Source organism: Fusarium venenatum (assembly GCF_020744135.1).
Source record: "Fusarium venenatum strain MPI-CAGE-CH-0201 chromosome Unknown EDB82scaffold_3, whole genome shotgun sequence".
NCBI classification, from domain to species: Eukaryota; Fungi; Ascomycota; class Sordariomycetes; order Hypocreales; family Nectriaceae; genus Fusarium; species Fusarium venenatum.
In genome coordinates, this window is record NW_027072131.1 from 794884 (window position 1) to 811735 (window position 16852).

At 47.4% G+C, this 16852-nt stretch overlaps 4 protein-coding genes across 4 annotated transcripts; 2 read left to right on the forward strand and 2 right to left on the reverse strand.

Moving 5' to 3' along the window:
• Positions 1–1299: 1299 nt before the first annotated feature.
• On the reverse strand, positions 1300–3514 carry EDB82DRAFT_503259 (RmlC-like cupin domain-containing protein). Its single transcript, XM_025726448.2, has 4 exons — positions 3153–3514; positions 2996–3102; positions 2117–2939; positions 1300–2066 (listed from the first exon to the last, which is right to left on the reverse strand). Exons 2-4 carry the CDS (start codon positions 3073–3075, stop codon positions 1473–1475), a joined length of 1497 nt encoding a protein of 498 aa, XP_025581013.1. The 5' UTR covers positions 3076–3102; positions 3153–3514; the 3' UTR covers positions 1300–1472.
• A 1119-nt stretch (positions 3515–4633) lies between these two features.
• Positions 4634–6488, forward strand: EDB82DRAFT_503262 (uncharacterized protein). Its single transcript, XM_025726449.2, has one exon. It carries the CDS (start codon positions 4981–4983, stop codon positions 6331–6333), a length of 1353 nt encoding a protein of 450 aa, XP_025581014.1. The 5' UTR covers positions 4634–4980; the 3' UTR covers positions 6334–6488.
• Positions 6489–7773, reverse strand: EDB82DRAFT_503263 (inositol phospholipid synthesis and fat-storage-inducing TM-domain-containing protein). Its single transcript, XM_025726450.2, has 2 exons — positions 6727–7773; positions 6489–6679 (listed from the first exon to the last, which is right to left on the reverse strand). The coding sequence occupies exons 1-2, from the start codon at positions 7600–7602 to the stop codon at positions 6578–6580; spliced, it is 978 nt and encodes a 325-aa protein (XP_025581015.1). The 5' UTR covers positions 7603–7773; the 3' UTR covers positions 6489–6577.
• A 5380-nt stretch (positions 7774–13153) lies between these two features.
• Positions 13154–15922, forward strand: EDB82DRAFT_206398 (WD40-repeat-containing domain protein). Its single transcript, XM_025726455.2, has 2 exons — positions 13154–14691; positions 14740–15922. Exons 1-2 carry the CDS (start codon positions 13544–13546, stop codon positions 15728–15730), a joined length of 2139 nt encoding a protein of 712 aa, XP_025581020.1. The 5' UTR covers positions 13154–13543; the 3' UTR covers positions 15731–15922.
• The last annotated feature ends 930 nt before the right edge of the window (positions 15923–16852 follow it).

Here is a 16852-nt window from a genome sequence, read left to right on the forward strand (position 1 = left end):
ACCTTGAATATCTCTTGTTTTCGTCGTTGCCTTGTTGCTATGGTCTTGTTGTTTGTTTTCTCCTCAAATTGTTTATCTCGCTTCTCCTTTTTGTGGCAAATTAGATCAATTGTGTGACTTGGACTTTTTGACCCATGCTCTGTCCCTCCCCCCTCTAGGTCACCTAGTCCCCCAATTGGTTGGGGCTCATGGGAAGTGGCTCCATCGACAGCGCTAAAGATAGGGAAACGAGAACCTTGTCAACAACTGTCTTGCCTGACTCTCAACTACAGACCGATTTAAAGACAAGCATCGCAAGTAAATAGGCACAATAATTATATATTCTGCTGATTATCTACTGGAAATCTGTGTTATGGCCAGAAATCAGACCGCAGGCAAATTGAGAGGTTAGCTAGTCTTCTCACCAAAAAGCAAACCCCAAAAGTTTCCCCTCATGGTTATCTCACCGCTTTATCAGAAATGTCTTGGGCAAGCGCCATGATCAACAAATGTTATCACACCGAATACGGATACATAAACTCATCCTTGACGATATCCTAGGCTGAACTCATTCTAGAGATAAGTCATTTTTTACCAGCTGTTGAGTTTGGCTCATGAACGACTGAGCTCTACAGTGATACCAACGCTAATCAACAGTATTAATATGTGAAACAAATATTGTAACATCAAAACACTTCTGATAACGGCTACAATACTGGAACAATGCCGACTGGTCGACCCTTTAAAGTCAAATGATTGTGACAGCTGAAACCTGCGTGCGGCTGTATTTTAGCTTGGTCCCAACCACCTCAACACCATCAATATCACATCACCAAATCTTTAGTCAGCACAACATTTTTTACTACAAAAGGCTTGGGACTTGGTTTTTTCATGACACAAGGTAACTGTGATCTCTTCGTGCGACAAAGTGACTATAGTATACTCGAATATATACTTCAATTTGGTCTGGCGATTTTTAGCCCCAACTACCCTAGACCGATGTGATGACACGAACCTCAACAAGGTACGGACAAGCTATCAACTGTTGAGTCCAAGACCGAAGCGACTATTGAGAGAGTCGAATCAAAAGTTACAATTGTATTCCAGAGGATGGCAATCTTTGATATAATTGTCGGTGTTCCAAAAGGCTGCTGCGATAAACCACTCTACCACCAGAACTTCCACGCATTTCAACCAGCGGAATGTCCAAGACTGACAAGCTGGATTTGATATGACACATAGAAGGGCGTCTACAGATCCTAACGAAGACCTGGGTTGCATCATCTTCAGCTAGACACTTAAAGAATATAGTATTTACATTATCTTGGCCTCACCGCGCCACCGGAGAGTGACCCCAGGGCCTGAACGACTTGTCATCATGTAATGTTTCCTTCTATTGGATTATAAGATTCATATCAACTTGATTAAACTTGTACACTCAATCACCATACTCTCTTCGTCTGCCAAACCATCTCAAATGAAGCCAACCATGCTTAGTTCTCTCCTTCACCCGCAAGGGCTGTCATATTCACGTCTCCAACCTTGATAAACTCCTTCTCCTTTGGCAATAAATCCAGGAACTCATCAGAAACATGCAGATGATCCTTGACAACCTGTCTCGGCGTCAGAGCCAACCACTGCGCAACAGAGATGTCTGAGAACTTGGGCGCCTGGAGAACCTCGAGGAAAATCAAATCCGTGTCGCCGGTGTTCTCAACATAGTGACTGTTGGCAGCTGGGATGTATCCCACTCCTCCGGCTGTGAAATCAAAGGTACGAGCCGACTCGGGTGCTTTAAATACCGTCACACGACCGCTTCCCTGGAGAAAGTAGCTCCATTCATCAGAGGTTGTGTGCCAGTGGATTTCGCGGACTGCTCCGGGTTGTACGACCACGAGAGCGGCTGAGAAGCCCTCGGCGATGGGGAATGTTGTAGGGTCGATAATCTTGACTGAACCTCCGGGGACGGTGTGTGGCTTTTGTTGAGACCAATGGTACGTGTATGACTCGTTGCCTTCCAGTTTGCCAGCTGAGCCTGTCACAGTCTGCTCCTTAATATCCTTGGGCGCAGGAGTTCCGTTGAAGATCTTTAATGTGCATTAGCATGGGATCAGATAGTTCGGGGTAGATTGCTTACATAAAGCTGGTCCTTTGGAATATTCTTAAAGGCAGAGGTGTCGGTCTTGAAGTTCTTGGCCAGAACAGAAACAGGGTTTCGTAGGAATGTCTCAGACACCAGGAATGTTTCATCCTCGGAGAATTGGCCATCGTTGAATACGAGTAGAAACTCGACTCCTTCGTCAAAGGCCTGGAGACTGTGAGGAACACCAGGAGGGAAGAACCAGACATCGCCTGCGCAAAGGTCATCGACAAAGCTCTTGCCTTCTTCGTTCATGGCAGCAATACGGAGGCAGCCTTTGGTGACAAGAGACCACTCAGCCGAAGTATGCCAATGCAGTTCGCGGTAGGCATTGGGAGCAAGACGCATGTCAACTCCGGCCATGGCGGTTGCAGCGGGAAGCACATCCTGGTTCTGCTGTCTCGCCCATCCAGCGCCAGGCTCGCTACCAAGACGATTGTGAGAAAGGCCAAGTGGCCACATAGCATTCGGGACATCTCCAGAATCTGTGCCTGGAGGAGCATACAGATCAGGGTTGAGCTTCTCGTACTCATATGTTCGAGGGCCAGGATCAGTGGCACCTAGTCCGCCACGGATTGGCTGAGGAACATCAACACCGTCAAAGTCAAGATACAGTCCAAGCTTAGCATCTGCTTCTTGTCCGTTAACGAGCTTTGGATCCTTGACCACGGCCGAATCAGACTTGTCGGGGTCAGGTAGAGGAGCGTTGCCGCCTAATAGACTCGAGTCACCATACAGAGAACCGCTTGTTGAGGTAACAGTCGGAGTCGGGGGATCAACTCCTCCTACTGGACCTTTGTTCTCTCCATAGTCTCCCATTCTGTTGGTATGAAGTTAGATCGTAGAATAACATTGTCAAGTTCCGGGCGGACTTACTGGGGAGCAGGACGAGCCAGACTTTGAGAGATGGAGGTAGAAGCCAGCAAGGCTTTGAACAAAGCGTTTCGAAGTGTCATGGTGAGGGAAGGCTGGTTCTCTGATCACTGAGATTGATGATATGAGCTTGATGCTTGGAAAGAAATGACAAACGTACTGAACTGCTACTTATAGTCATTTCTGAGGAGCCATCCCTTTGCCATGGTATGTTCCCAATGGCGTTGTAGGATTGGTTATGATGGGTTGTTGCCGAGTTCAGGACCGAAAAACGATGGCGCACGGATTATCGAGACGATCATCGTAGTGATTGCCTGAATCCGAGCTCGCCGAAGTCGTGATGTCAGCACAAAGGGCTGGCCTTGGCCTGGTCGTTACTAGCACCTTGAACAAAAGTTCCGCTCATTCTGTGTAGTATCACAAAGTCAGTAGATTTAATCAAGCGGACAAAGCCGCGTATGCCTAATCTCGGACATACGAAAAAATCAAGTTGTCGTTGTTTGGTAGATCCAAGTTTTGTTGTTGCTGACTGTGGATGGTTGCAATTGTACCAATAGCATTTACTCCAGGCCACGCTTAGGCCCCGTAAGGACGGCCCGAGAGATCGCTTGGCGGCTTGGTTTCCAGGAGCCGACGGGACTTCGGCACTTGAGATTACTCAGCCTTCTATACTGGATAGGTAACCTGGCTGCTTATTTCAACGGACATTCGTCGGTATGATGAGAAGCATGGATTTAAGCTTGGTGTGCGGGCAATCTATAAGCATGCTTTGTTAGGCGATGTTTCACAACGACAGAAATGTAACTTGGTCCCTGTGATATCGGATAAGACGGGTAGTTCACTGATATATCTCGGAATTCGGCGAATGTGCATACATGCACAGTCATGCATACATATATCACTTGCAGGAGAGGCTTCAAATATATTAGAAAGTCTTTGACTGCATATACTTGGGTAACACCAAGTATCGGGACGTGCAACCTGAGCTGTAACAAGACTTTGGTTCCTCTTGTATACCCCATCTATCCAGCCATGAGAGGAGATGCCATCTTGACGAAAACCATTTGTTGTGAGATGACCATATTGTTGTCATAGACTGTTGAGCTTTTGACCTACATAGATGGACCAACTATGTAGTTCAGAGGCAGGTATATCGAGAAGTATTAAATTTTCATAGGGTCTAGCACACTATATACATATAGACGTGCGTCTGTATATATGTTCTTGGTAATAGTTGGAAATCTCGAGCAGGCTAAAAAGGGTTGGGCTTCGATTTTGAGTAAGAAAAAAAAAGACAATGAAGTTGTATGTATTTATATGTGAAGAAGAGACGATGCTTCAGATAAAGGATCACTGTCTCCTTGGGACACTACTAAGTGGATGATATATAAACGTCTCATAAGCTTCTCTATTTAAATGTCTCATGACTGGATATTTCACTCAAGATATTGACATAAGTAATCTTACCACACATAACACAAACAGCGGTCAAGACTACTCCGCGGATAACAAATGACCGGCTTTCACTCACGGCAATAAAGATAACAGAACCCAGTCGTTCAAACGAGAACTTGGGCATGTATCTTGGCACTTTGACAAACCAGTCATGGTACGGCATCAAGATCTCGTAGTTGAACCAGGGTTTAGAGCGGGGTGAAAGATATCACCAAGAAACTGCTAGCTAATAACTCTAAAGATTGCCTTGATCTATATCCCAGCTAGGAAGGTAGCTTTGAGGTTTTGGGCGGGGGATTGACAATGTGGAGTCTCGGACAACAATTCTAGGTCCTAGATTGAGCTCGCAAGATAATCACTCATATCTCGACTTTGCCGATCTTATCAGTATCACGAATCTTGGACAATGGAATATGTATAAAATAGGTCGATCCGCTCGTAGATGACCTGTGAGTTGTCATCCGGACCAGTGTCGGGACCAAACCATTGACTTGAGATTGTGCTGTACTAGAAACAGCCTCAATTTGGTCATCATGGTCTACATCCCTCAGGCAAAAGGCCTTGCTGCCTTTGTCTATGGTCTAGCATTGCTCGGAACCCCAGTATCAGCATCCCAAACTTCCCTCACACCTCGGCAAAAGAAGAACGCTGCAAGTCCATACGCAGACACAGTCTCCAAATATGTTGACTCTCTGGACAAAGAGCTCTGGTCAATCAACAAGAACATCCACGATAACCCTGAACTCGGGTACAAAGAGTTCAAAGCCCATAAGCTTCTCACAACATATATGAAGAAGCAGAAGGGATGGAAAGTCACAGACACCGTCGGTGGAATCGATACTGCTTTTATGGCCGTCTTTGAAGGCTCGGGCGATGGCCCCGTCGTGAGCTTCAACGCCGAGTATGATGCTCTTGAGGGCCTTGGTCATGCATGCGGTCATAACTTGATCGCGACGGCTTCGCTTGGTGGAGCTTTAGCTGCGGCTGAGATAATGCGAGAAGAGAAGCTTGGCGGAAAGGTTATTCTCTTTGGGACACCAGCTGAGGAGTCCCTCGGTGGAAAAGTCAAGATGCTTGAGGCTGGTGTCTTTAAAGACGCCAAGATTGACATCTCTCTGATATCCCACCCCAGCAATGGCCCTGATACTCCGTACATGCTCGCTCAGTCGACAGATCGCTTCGACGTTGAGTACACAGGTCGCGAAGCCCATGCTGCAGCCGGACCTTGGGAGGGTATCAACGCTCAAGACGCTCTTCTCCTTGCCAACAGCGCTTTGTCATACATGCGCCAGCAAATGCGAACGTCGGATCGTGTCCATGGCATAATCCACTCAGCCGGAAGCCGTATTAACGTCATCCCAGCCGAAGCCTCGGGAAGTTATCAGCTGCGATCCGCCAACGAAGAGCAATTGGAGGAGCTCTCTGACCGCGTGTACAACTGCTTCAAAGCCGGAGCCATTGGAACAGGAGCAAAGATGAACTTTACCATGCGCCCGTACGGCTATGCCACCATGAACAGCAACGACGGTCTTGCTGCTACTTATACGCGATGGTTCGAGGAACTTGGTGGTGATCTCCCCGACGCTGACGTCGACAAGCTGAGGGAGCCTGGCGGTTCGACGGACCAGGGAAACATCAGCCAAGACTTCCCGACAATCTCTCCCATGTTCCAGATCACCTTTGAGAATGGAACTGTGCCCAAGAACGGCCCTCACACTGCACCGTTTGAAGTTGCTGCTGGAAGCAAAGCTGCTTTCGAGAAGGCTCTCATGGTGGCTAAGAGTCTTGCGGGTGTTGCTGTTGATGTCTTGACCGTGGATGGTCTCTTGGATGAGATCAAGGATGAGTTCAAGAAGACCAAGTCGCCTGCCAGACGAAGGCGATGAAGGGCTAATGCATGTTGCCACGAAGAGCACGAGTTATGAATCAACAACGAATACTAGCGGCCTGTTGGGAGAGCAAGATGTTGCATTTGGTCTCTCGAGTTAGCTAGTCACACTCCTACAGAAATAAATTCCCTATGTCTATTGAGCAATTAAACATTGTTAAGAATTATATAATTGACTCTATCTTACATCTATGACCCTACCCCATCACTCATCACTACATAACTCATGGGTGCCGTATCAATTATATGCCAGGAAGACCAACAATCTGTCTCACACTAGGCACGAACCGAGGGACCATATACACAATGTAAAAGGCTGTACCGGCGGTCAAGAGTCCAGTAAACTGTTCAGCATTAGCATTGATCAAAGAAACGACAAGGTTCGACTCACCTTCTCAAACCAGGTATGAAAGTAGATAGCTGTCATGAGGAGCATCCAAGAGCTAAGTCCCATGACTCCAACGGCAAACTTGCCACCAAGTCCAAGTGCAGGCTGTGCCGCGCCTTCACCTGTAGCATGATCAGCCTCGACATTGACGCTCTTGAGTGCTCCATCAGACATGACGACACATCGCTCCTCGTTTCGTTTTCCAGACCACCTCAAGACAGCCCAGCCGACTTCCTGCATGAGGAATGCGGTGCCGAGAGTGAGGAGGAAGACATGACCCGATATGTCATGACCGCCCTTCCACTTTCCACCGGCAGCCTTGCATGCCACAGCTGTGACCTTGTCCGCGACACTGTCGACGCCAAACTCGACCTCCCTTCTAGCGAGCTCGCAGCGACCACCTGTCCATCGGAAACCTCGATCGATCAAAGCAGGACCAAAACACCACTGCGTAACAAGAAACCACATGCACGTAACAGCAAACCATCGGAAGATAGCCCGGGCACGTCGTTCCAGATTTGCAGTACTGGGATGGCTGAACACAAAGGCAAAGAAGGCAGCGGTAATCCAGGCCCAACCTCTCTTGACGAACAAGACGTTGAACAGATTGGACTTGCGCGCAAAGTAGCTTGGCGAAAAGCTTGGGTCTTGCAGATGCGATTGCGTGACGTGATCGTAGGGAGCAGCGCGTGTCTGGGGTGAGATGATGGAGAATATAGTGCCAAAGATAAGCATCGCTGGGAAGACGACAAGCCCGGCCCTTTCAAGGGGTGTCGGGAGGAAGGGCGAGGTGCGTGGCGTCGTAGTTCGTGTGGTAGAGTCCATGGTTGCAATGTTCTCTTCAGGGGCTGCCTTTGCAGCGCGACGAGTGGTGACCATTATAAAATTAGGCGCAAGCGAAGCGAATTATAGCGATGAGTATTTCTAGAGCATTGGAAGAGCTTAATGAGTGGTGAAGAGGGAGGGAAAAGAGAGATAGGTGGCGCTGGAATGGCCTTGGTGTTTTTCGACGATGCTATGGACACGCAATGACGTCTACGTATTGTACTGGACAGACGCTAATAGTGGGCTGCCGCCAAGGAACAGAAGCCCTGAGCTAAGAGATCGACAGTGGATTCGATTCGCTCGGTGACGGGGAAAAGAGGTTCCGTTTTAGCGCAGAGAACTATTGCGTAGCGCGGGGTGAAATGACATTCAACTTCGTCCTGTCACCATTCTGAACAAGTGCATGCGACGGCACATCATGGCGATTGTTTTGAGCCTTTTGAACATAATCAAGTGATTGTGGAATTCCCCCAAAAAAATTGCGTGTCTCCGTGGCTCAAATCGCCTGTTACCTAGCCAGTGCCCGACGCCGATATCCCCGACGAACCCACGAGACTTTATTGTTCACGCCGACTTCGACCGCACACGTCCCACGCATCAACCTTTTCCCACACGTCACGTTCCTCGATACCTTCTTATACCGGAATAGCATTCTATACCTTCAACAACCACTTCAGCTCGGGGTGGTCTAGCGGTAGAAAATTCCTCAACCAAAAAACCAAAAGCTAAAACGGAAAGAAAAAAAAAGCCCACCCACACACAGAAAGAGCAGGATAACAGCAATAAGGGCAATCGAACAGTAGATCCCAGAAGAAAAAAAACCATACCCACATTCAGAAAAAAAGAAAGAAAAAAAAAGAAAGAGCGGAAAACAAATAAGAAAGAAATGGAGGAGAAACAAACAGCAAACACCACTAGATCATCCTGGGCTCCCTTTTTTCTCTCTTTTGTACTGGTATCTATGTCTGGCACTCTTCTCAGTGGATGCCTCTCATTTCTTTGGGATCAATTCCATTGATGACCTCTCTTTTCTTTTGGGTCAATCCTATTAATGACCTCTTTTCTCTTCTGGAACACATCTTAGTGGATGATGCCCTTTTTCTTTCTGGGATGTGTGCATCTCAGTGGATGCTCAGTCTTCTTTCCTAGGATACATCTTGGTGGATTTGAACAGATGTGAGTCATGTGGTGGTGGCCTTGGAACCTTGGCTGTACCTTTAAGTATTGGAATAACTTAGTATATCCTCAACAATCACACCAGCAAGGGTGGTCTAGCGGTCAACTCTCAGAGTAAATGACACACGGCTCCCATTCAACCCCTACAGGAAGAGCAGAATAACTGCGATGAAAGAGCAGGACAACAGCAAGAAAGAGCAGGACAACAGCAGGAAAGAAGGAGATTCAGAAAAAACAACCGCTGGACACCCTTCCCACTTTTCTTTTTACGTTACATACTGCAGGTTTTTTTTTTGCTCTTTCGGAATTCTGGCCATCCTCGGTGGATTCGAACCGTGGCAATCGCATGACAACATCACCAGAACCTTATGCCTTGGACTGTACCCTTATTTATCGAAATAAGTGTCCATATATTCAACAACAGCGAAGGGTGGTCTAACGGTACACGAATAACTCCCAACACAAACCAGAAAGAGCAGGTCAACAGCGAGAGAAGAGAAGAGCAGAATAACAGCAACAAAAGAGCAGACCAACAGCAGGAAAAGATGGATAAGAAGAAGAAAGCTGCAGGATCATCCTTCACTATTTTTATGTATTTTTTATCTTCTTGTTACCTTGCCTTCTGGCCATTCATGGCGGATCGAACCGACTGCTCTTCGTTTTTGTAATTTCCAGGTTCAAGTCCATCCATGGCAATCTTTTTGCCCTGCGACTGTACAGCCACACCAGCGTCTGGCACCACAACAGTCTCCCTACTGCCGCCACGCTTCAGAGGACTTGGGTCATCCTGCGAGATGTACGACAATCCCAAAGGACGTCCGTGATGCCAGAATCTCTTGTCAATCAGATGTCACAGGGGCTGTTGGATGTCTTGTGCGATGGTGCAGAACGTGCTTCGGGGTGAGACTGCACTGCTACCCTTTATATGTCAAAATAACTTTGTGTATTATCGGCGAGGAGTGGTGCAGTGGGGAATACCACATCTGCTACAAAAAGCGAAAAAACCTACAAACTTAAAGTCCGGCCATATAAATACTCTCACCCCCACTGCACCCTCCTTGCTTTTTGTTTGTTCGAGTCCTGGCCTGGCTTAATCTTTTTGCCATTTTAGACACGCCGCCTCTCCGACAATGGCATTCTCAATCCCATGGACGCAGCTTGTATTCTACACAACGGGGTATCTCAACACTTGACGCAACATGGTGTCTTGATGGCTCATGGGTTCTTGTCTGCCATTTTGGAGACGTCTGCTTTTTGTTGATGGCATTCGCACCATGAAATGAAACCACGTACATTCATCGCATACGATTCGATGGCTTTCCGATCATGTTGACCCCCTTTCAGGGGCTTCGGCGCAAGACACATCGTCGGCATCGCGATTGCCGCTGACAGTGAACTCCCATACTCATACGGGAACAATGTCACAGGCGCAGTGTTGGTCTTGCGATGGGGTATTGCAGTGGTTGACCCAAAATTGTGTCTTGGTGACTCATGGGCTGATGCCACGGGTTGTTGAGACGCGCCACATTTCACGCATTGAGTCACTCTTTCACCCTTCAACAAGACCATGGCCTACCTACGCTTCATATACTGACTTATCTAGATTCCGTCCAGCCCAAGGTTTATATACCAACTTATCTCTATACCCTTTGACGAGGAGTGGTCTAGTGGTATCCGCTCCTAGAACCTACAAATCTCTTAAAAAACCGAACCTAAAAACCTCCCTCACCCACTGGACCACTCCTTGTTTTTGCCATTTCTTCCAAATTCGAGTCCAAGCCGACGAGAGCCATCCATACGTTCTGCCTTTTCTATTTTTTAGTCCGACAAACTTCATCTGGTTGCTATGTGATGATTGCTTCGATATGGAACTGATTCGAACCTCAATTCTGGACTCTTGGTAGATTGTCTCGTGGTGTAAGTCATCGGTACGCCATAAACAAGGCATTGCGGGCACGTTCCTAGCGGAAGGGGTTGCTATTTGTTCGTGGTCGTATTTAAACTTACGTATTGTATTCTATTCAGTGTTGCTGCCTGTGTTTTTTCTTGCGTTGTCGGGTAATGAACCTGTCGGTTGATGTCGCTGGGTGCTTAGTGACTCCCGAAAGTACAGTATCCCAAGGTATCGACCCACGCGCCGATATTGTATCACACTGATAAAAGAGGCTACTATCAGTGGGACCTCAATGTTGACCTAATTTGCGTGAATATCACTTCTCTGCTCTCTGTGTCTTTGGCTGCCAGTGTGTTCAGGCAACACTCTGGGCTGTACCCACCTCAGGCTTGTTTAACTTCATACACAGAACTCTGCCACCCTCTGCCCATACCTACTTATAGCAAAATAACAGGCTCTTCTATCAGCGAAGTAGCTACTGATAACAAAACGAAACAATTGTAGTGTCTCAGTTGCGCCTTAAAGGCGCCTTCGCTTTTTGTGTCTTACGTCTTGTGAGTTCGAATCCCATGTTTTCCACTTGGCGCTCTTTTTTTGTATTGTTTTTGTAAATGAAAATGTTCATCATGACTTGTTTCTTATGCCTTCTTTGTGTTTTACATCGCAGCAGAGCGGTTCCTTTGTTACCCCAACCCCTGTTCCTGGTTTTCCCTTTACCACCCAGCTTACGTTAGACCATGTCTGGCTCGCCGCACCAACCTCCAGGCACCAACCATTATATACCCATACAAAACACTAGCAATCAGCGAAGTAGCTACATTCATAACTGTCACCTTTCGATAGTCTGGTGGTATAAAGTCCTTAGTATACCATGTTGGTAAACAACCTTTCTTCGCTTTTTGGTCTTGCGTTCGAATGTTGATGAGATGGCTACCGATGTTGTCTTCCAGGGGAGTAGAGCAGCATTGACTGTTTTTGCAGTTGTATCGTCTTCTTTTTTGTTGGTTCATGCCTCTTTCTTTGTCATTTAACCGATAGTCCAGTTTGTTAGGGACATGATAAACGCGGTGTTGAGTGTCGTACCAGACATGACAGCCTCGGAATGATCACTTGTTGGATCACTACTGTAACATCAGCCATCAATCACATTACGATCGTCAACAGCCCACTGCATTTATGTACCATGTGAATGCAACGGAATAACTTGTATGCATGCCATTTTGTCTCATTTGTCCCGTGTGTTGTCGCAATGTGCTGGATGATATCGGTGGTGCTTCTACGACTTCATCCGGTATCGGTCTCTCCGACTCTCATTTCGAGTCGCCTCCAAACCTACCCAACAACCGTCGATCCCTTCCTCTAGCAATCAGACTTTTTCCTTCTTGGATTCTAGAAGTACATGAACGAAAACACAGATCTTCTACGACCAGTAAGTTAATGGCACGGCACAACAAAATACCTCTGTGGCTACTTAGTTCTGGCACAAGTTGATTAGGGCCCTGAAAGCAAATTGGTTTGACCCCTGCAAGTTAGAGTCAGCCGGTAAATGGAGCCCAGTAAAATCCGGGGTATGTTTGGGGGGAGTTTGATTGGGGTATTGTTGATTGAAGGACCCTGGACTTTGTGGATGTGTTGTAACGCTGTTGATGGTGAAACTGTGTTACACAGACTCTTGGAACTGAAAGAGGGCGAACCTGAAGGAAAGAAATAATAACTGTCATGGGATCGGAGAATACAGCGGTGTATTGACTCGCAAAGTCCAGGGTACGTATACACAAGTGTCTTTCATGACTTTTGAGAGATTTCATCTAGACCCGGAAATAAAGAAGCCGATTATGATCTAGCCAAACCATTGCCATAGAGTTCTCCTCCCCCAGTTTCTTTTGGATGGGGCGGATAGACACAGCGTTGTTGGTTCAAGAGACCATTCTTTCACCGCTTCAGTGTAACAAACAAATTGTCAATTTAGTGACGTTGGTATTGGGAACTTGTCTCTTTACTCATTCTAATAAACGCCGGACCGAGAGAAGAGAAGACAAGTCTATCGCGGCCTCCGAGAAAACTGGGACTAGGTCCACCTCCGCCTTGGATCCAAGAAACTGGCCTCTTCCCGCATTCCATTGCTTCTTCTGGAGGCAACGCTAGTTTCTTTTTGTGCTGAAGATGGCGCAAGAGAACGCCTGGAGCATGACCCAACGAGATGGAGCTGAGCTGCCTGACATCACTGTCAAGAGTCCACCTGTAACGCCTCTAGCCTGAGATTTGTACCAGTGCCTGTTAAGGGATACTTGGGCATGTACATGCATCCTCATTCTTCCATTCCCCTGATCATCCCCTTCTTCTGACTCGCCATGGAAAACTAGAAAATTCAATTACGACGAATCAAAAGAGTTGTTGTTGTGTTGAGTTTTAAAGATAAAAAATTACCTACTAATTTCTACCCGCCTCACCTTTATCCTCCCCCTTGTTCCATGTTCCTTGTCTTGTTGATTATCTGAACCGGGATTGCTAATCGCTGCAACGTTTTTTCTTGACCCTTCAAGAAAGTCTCTCCCTCACATACATTCTCATTCCTTTTCTTTTCTCCCTACTGTTCTTTCTTCTTCTTATTTCAAGATTAAAACAGAAACAGCGGGTTCAAAAAACTGGTTATCACGACCACTACCCGTTGCAACCCAACCTAACCGAACTACCGGACCCAAAAGCAAGGCTACGGATTAGAGAACCGCGACCGCCTTTGCGACCGTCAACAGTAAACAAACCTCGACTTTAATCTATAACTTGGACGGGCACAATTCAGCTCGCAAATACCATTGATCGACTGGTTCGAGTCGATATCCGACACTCCTTTTCTATCGCCGTTATTCGTCTATACCAAACACACGATCCTTAAATACTTAGAATAATCGATCTAAAACTACAAACATGTCCAAGCGCACCTTTTCCGTCAACGACTGGGCTCAGGAAGCGAAGATGGAATCTCCATCCGAGTCGTCTACCTTAGCCGAAGGCTCAACAGCCAAGTCACACACTGCCAGCGAAGCAGGCACCATCCACACACAGCCCCAGCGGAATCGCAGCATGAGCCTTTCTATGCCATGGCGACGACCCAAGTCATTTGCTTTCGGACACGATCATTCTCATTCTCATACTCATTCACAAAATTTATCTCGACATTTTACCGATCTCGCTATCGACGACCCCGAAGACGACATGCACGATTCAAATCAACATCACCACCACACCCCTGGTAAACAGATCAAGGGCATGTTCCGACGTGCCTCGCTCTCCATCAACCGCATGGTCCACCGTCGATCTTCTATTGTCGAGGACACAGAAGAGACCGTCGACTCCAGCCGACCTACCACCTCTTACACCGGTGCGCATTCGACTTGGAATCGACTTCGACAAGCTACCATGCGACGCTCACGATCCATTTACGGCTTCGACTTGCACCGTGAGACCTACCACGAGAACCCTTCTCAACTGCCTATTCCTGGCTTTGGTGGCGAGCCGCCCGTCATTCCCACCAACTCTGGAGCTGCTGCCAAGGCATCGGCTGCTATGCAGAACGAGTACCGCCAAGGTCTTGCCAACATGTGGTTGAACCCCAGAACCAACGACGAAAGCAACGATCGTGAGAGCGGTATCGGAATTACCGTGACTCTTCCCGGTGTCGAGTCCGAAGAAAACGAGACGGAGCAGAACACTGCTATTAGCACAATCGACTTCATCTCCAGACTCCCTGCTGAGCTCGCCATTCATGTTCTCGCGAATCTTGATGCTGCTGCCCTTACCAAGGCTGCTGTGGTGTGCAAGAGCTGGAACAAGATTGTGAGTAACCAACACATTTGGCGCGAGTCTTGCCTTCGAGAAACAACCACCACCTATGCGACTAGTGAGCCTGTCGTGCCCGGAAGTGGCCTCGGAGTACCTGCTGTTTCGCCTGTCAACGACTGGAGAGAAATATACCGTGTTAAGCAGGAGCTGAACCAGCGATGGAAGACTGGCCAAGCCAGACCTGTCTATCTGAATGGGCACAAAGATAGTATCTATTGCCTTCAGTTTGACGAGTAAGTTAAAATCCCCATCTTCATTTTGGCTTATACTGACTTTGACAGGCATAAAATCATCACTGGTTCCCGCGACAAGACTATCCGTATTTGGGACATGCACACCCTTCAGTGCAGTCTTGTCATTGGACCTCACGAGGTCATCAATGAGTCCGATGTTCTCTACGACGAGGAGGACCAGCCTACTCATTTTGCTTCTGGTTCGTCTGAGAATGACAAGACAAACTTTTCTGTACCTGCCATCAGGTCTTTCCCGACTTATCACATGGCGTCTATTCTGTGCCTTCAGTACGACGACGAAATTCTCGTTACTGGATCTTCTGACTCTACCTGCATTGTTTATGACGTGCGTGCTGGGTATGAACCCATCCGCCGGCTTCGACATCACACAGCGGCCGTTCTCGATCTCGCTTTCGACGACAAGCATATCGTGACCTGCAGCAAGGACTTTACCATTTGCGTCTGGGACCGCAACACGGGTGACTTGATCAAGCAGCTTCGAGGTCACAACGGCCCCGTCAATGCAGTACAGATGCGAGGCAACACCATCGTGTCCTGCTCGGGAGATTTCCGCGTCAAGTTGTGGAACATTGAGACGGGCAAGAACATTCGCGAATTTACTGGGCACACCAAGGGCCTGGCCTGTTCTCAATTCTCCGAGGATGGCCGGTACATTGCATCTGCCGGTAACGACAAGGTGATCCGTATTTGGGATGCCAACACCGGCGAGTGTCTCCGAGAGATGCGTGCCCACGAGAACCTAGTTCGCAGCCTTCACATTGACAGTGTGAGTGGTCGACTGGTCAGTGGAAGCTACGACACCGACATCAAGGTGTGGGATATGGAGACTGGACATCAGCTGCTCGATTTCCCCAAATGGCACGCAAGTTGGGTTCTGAGCGCAAAGAGTGATTACCGACGTATTGTCAGCACCGGGCAAGACCCCAAGATCTTGATTATGGATTTCGGTGCTGATGTCGAAGGGATCCAGAACATTGAAAGTGTCAAACCAGTTGAGCTGAACGGAGGATTCATCTGAGCCCAGCAGCCTCAGAGTAGAATATAAGGGACGAAATGGGTTTGTCAGCTTATGCTGCTTGTGCCAGACTTTGGCTGTTTATTTTTATACCCTACGATTTAGGAGGCCAACTTTTCTACCTACCCAAGCAATGAGGTATACAGGGTATCGATAATAATGGGCCAGACGAACTCGAACTGGCTGTAACGACTTATGATTGGGAGGGCCTACTTGATTAGACTGTTTTTTTTCATGGCAGCTTATAGCATTGGTGGCATGTTGGAGACATGGTGCATGTGTGCCCTCACGGAGCACATTTGAGATTCGGCGATTGATTACCCCAAAGGGATGATCGCCAACAGCGTTGATTAGCGATTTGATCACATTTGAATGAGTCTGGAGTTTTAATGATTAATAAATTGAACTTTTTGTGTGTATATCATATCTGATCTTTCACCATATCGTTTCACAAGATTGAGGTTTAAAGTGGTTGCAGGCATGGGGTCGTGAAACCGAAGGAGATGACGGGAATGCGCATCAACATCGAAATGCGGGATGTGGGATGCGGAGTGAAACATGAAGCGTGTGATGAGGAGTAGATGTCGATCATGTGAGGGAAAAAGCTAAAAAAGATTCGGAAACAGAAGGTGCAGTGCAGGATCGCATAAATGACCACCCTGAATTAATATGTTTACCTGATCCAGATGTTTCTTCCAGAGCATATTCACCTGATCTGCTACGTAGGTATCTGTCTCGGAGTATATTCTCAACTTGACTTGATACCGCCATGTATACTATTACTATGCCCACATGTCGACCTTTCAATGCAACTATAGCTAGGTTTGTCGGCACCAAAATGATGTATGGTGCATATTGTCGGGCGGCAAAGGCATGATTATTTCACATTTCAATGGAATGCCGTTTGGTGGTGCGGCGGGAAGTGGAGATGGTGTTTTGAAACAGGGGGCCTTACGTGGAAATTGTTGGCTGACATGATCTCTTTCATCCGATGGAAAGAAAATCAAGAAAAATATGCCTATAGCATGAATCAATTATAGATTAGAATATTTTGTTCTTCTTTGGACCAAAACCTGCTGTCCATCCCTGGCATCAGCTCTGAATGGCTTCGATAACCGCCACTAC